The sequence below is a fragment of the Guillardia theta genome (assembly GCF_000315625.1).
Source record: "Guillardia theta CCMP2712 unplaced genomic scaffold GUITHscaffold_76, whole genome shotgun sequence".
Taxonomy (NCBI): Eukaryota; class Cryptophyceae; order Pyrenomonadales; family Geminigeraceae; genus Guillardia; species Guillardia theta.
In genome coordinates, this window is record NW_005434598.1 from 184281 (window position 1) to 187530 (window position 3250).

The 3250-nt window shown below is 47.3% G+C and overlaps 1 protein-coding gene across 1 annotated transcript; it reads right to left on the minus strand.

Annotated features, from left to right (window-relative positions):
• Positions 1-156: 156 nt before the first annotated feature.
• On the minus strand, positions 157-2186 carry GUITHDRAFT_89115 (hypothetical protein; the record flags this gene model as incomplete). Its single annotated transcript, XM_005826271.1, has 10 exons — positions 157-526; positions 755-806; positions 852-912; positions 957-998; positions 1265-1350; positions 1468-1535; positions 1602-1669; positions 1849-1982; positions 2031-2067; positions 2116-2186. Coding segments are annotated over 10 exons (989 nt in total), but the record flags the coding sequence as incomplete, so codon positions are not given.
• Between the last annotated feature and the right edge of the window lie 1064 nt (positions 2187-3250).

Consider the following 3250-nt stretch of genomic DNA (forward strand, 5'->3'; position numbering starts at 1 on the left):
CATCAAGTTCTCCACATGTTACATTCTTAGACTCTTGTAGAGAACCTGTGATGCTCAACGCCGTTACTGCTATGCCCTCGTTCTATCCTCCTCTATTTTACTTGTTTAGTCAAAAAGAACGACAATTCTCTATGAGGTGGAGGATGTGAAAGTTCTTTACGACAAACAAGAGGCATAAGAATGAGTCTGAGGAGTTCCTCTGAGCAGCATGATAATCATTAGTGGTGGTGGAGGAGGAGGAGGAGGAGGAGGAGGAGGAAGCAAACGGGAGGCACAGGATATGATGAGAAGGAGAGAAGAATAGAGCAAGGGAAGGAGAGAGCTGATGGGAGGCAGGAGGAAAAGAGAGAAGAAGAGAGGAGGAGAAGAAAGGAGTAGAATAGAGTAGAAGAGGAAGGAGCAGATTAACGATCTAGAAAAAGGGAGAGGGAGGAAAAGGATTACCATCTCACGGGTCCATCCTTCTGCAGTTTCATCGATAAATCCCTTCACCTTTGTCAAAATCTCCTTGACATCACCATCCCACCTGAATTACCACGTCAATCATCAACGTCGGAACAATCCTCCTCCTTCACATTAACTCATCATCATCATCATCATCATCATCATCATCATCATCATCAACATCGTCATCATTTCATCTTCATCCTCTCCATCTCTTTGAACATCTCCATTCCATCATGACAGTCTCCGTCATCATGGTTGTTGTTGCCATGTTGTCATATTTTCACGTTCATGTCTTCCAACTCCTCACTTGTAAAATTCAAAAAGATGCCCATCAAAGACCGAGTCCATAACTTGCTTTCCTGTTCAGCAATTAGCGACATCTTCAACACTTTCAACGAGCAAACCGATCATCCTTCCGCCTGCAGTATGCGCAAAGTAGTAATTGTAGAAGTGAGTAAGGAAGACCTACGGGATGTAAACATGACAAACGTTTGCGAGAAAAATCTCACAGGAATGCTGAGAGTCGAGAGGTATTGCGCGTATTCCTTTGACTGCTCAACAAATCAGGTTCATTGCTGTTTTCTCTTTCCAATCAAAGTGTGAAGATTATCAATCGCAAGACAAAACTTTCTTTACATTACAATCTCCCTTCACAGCCTCCCTCTGCTCCTCCTACTCCTGCTCTTCTCCCTCCTGCTCCTACCCCTTTCTCCACCTCCACCTTCATATCCTCCTCCTCCTCCGTTCGTCCTCCTCCCTCTCTTCCTGTCACCATCGCGCTCTTGTTCACATCACAGGGACATCACTAAGAGCCCACCTGATCTGTTGCCTTGAGCGGTTTGATGTTGAAAGACTTCTCAATCCATTCGATGTCTTTCTCCAGACCCCTCACTCGCTCCAGCCCTGTACATCTGTCATCTACATGCTCAACAGCTCGACTCCGTCCGACATCAGCTGTCTCACACCATCAACGTCTCATACGAACATCTATTCTACGTGTACACTGGTCGACCAACACACCTGTGTTTCTGAACTTCTCCAGTCCTGACCGCTGGACTTCTTTCTCAAACGCCTCGTACACCACCTTGCTGTAACTTCGTCGTCAGAGAACATACAGAACATACAGTGCTCTCTGACTCCCAAAACCTCCTCACCTGTCAACAAGAAATTGAAGGTAGTCCTCCTTTGTTGTCTCCCACTGATCCACAACCGTGTTTGCAGACTGCAATCGTATTGTGAGATATCGAACAATGCACGGCAAGAGGACCAATCTCATGTTCAAAACACATCAACCCACGTACCACACAAGAAAATCTCAACAAGACAACCAACATACGACATCTTCAACAAACAAAACACAACCGATACAACACTTCAACACGAAGACATGCAAAATCTTACAGCATCCTTCTGCTTTCCCTCCCTCGGGGCCTGAGAGAAAGTATGAAGGCTCATAGCCTTCTGCCTCATCTCTTGCGTGAAGGGAACAGACGCGACCTCGGCAGACGGCGTGCTCTTGGCACACATCATGGGAGCTAGCGAGACAGTCAGCCCCATTCCTCCACATGCTCTCACCTTCTCACCTGCGTTTCTGAGTAGAAGCGATGTTCGCAGCGATGGCTTCAAGGCATGAGTGAGTTGCCATCGGCCCTCCGCACGTCCACCTACCTGCATGAACGCCGTTGTCGCGGTGATGGAGCATAGGGAGCAGAGCAGGGCAGGAATCAAAGAGCGCATCTGCACCGGCCATAAGCATCATCAGCGCAAACTCAACGACATATCGAAGGCTTCTTCGCGCCGTCAAAAGTAAGTTGCAGAGAAGAGAAGTAAGTAAGTGGGTGGGAAAGATTCCTTTCAGAATCTTGTATCAATCTTACTCCCATTGCCTCATGCAGATTTTTTCATGATAAACATCTCTGGACCACTACGTATATCTCCTATAATGCAACTCTGCAAGGATTCGCCATAGAACGCAGCTCCTTTCCCTCCTTCCTCTTTCTCTCATCAACAACAATGTCTTCGCTTGTCTCTCTTTTCCAATATCCTGCTCTCCTGCTCTCCCCCTCTTCCTCGTCCTCCCCGTCCTTCTCTTCACATCTCGTAAACGTATCGTCTTGCCATGTTCGCTTGCTGACTAAATAGCGGTTTCCCCTCTTTTCAACCCTTTTACATCTAAATTTGTACCAAGTATAACGTATATATTGTGTAATAAGGTATATATTGCTTGTTGCCCCCGACACATCAGCATCACCGGTATGTTTCACCCTTTAAAAGGGGGTACTTCTGGTGTAAGACATGGGGTGGCTGATTCCTCAGCAGAGGCATAAAGAGGGGGTGGTGGCCTCTGAGGCAGGCTAGGTTCACTTGGGGTTGAGGGGGTAGTGTGAGTGAAAAACGGGGGTAGTTGAGGGATTTTGAGGTCCAACAGTCGATGAGGGGGGTAATGAACTGGAAAGTACGGGGTAGGAGTAAGGGTGGGCCTAAGGACGGTCATGAAGGGGTAGAGGAACATGTGAAATAGGGGGTAGGTAACAGGGGTAGTATTTTTGTTTCAGTCAAGTAGTAGTGAAGAAAAGGCAGCAAGTCGTAATTAGACCATGGACATTGACTCAATCATGGGCAAAAAAGGGGCAGGGGTTAAATCGATGGGGGTAGGTCATTCAAATAATCACTCAAACCGGTGCTTTCGAAGGGATAAATGAGGGTAGGGGTACTTGTAGAGGGGGTCAGGGTGACATTTGTCGGAGAAGGGATTTTGTGCCTCCTGCTCCTGCTCCTAATTTGCGCCTCCTCCCCCCCCCCT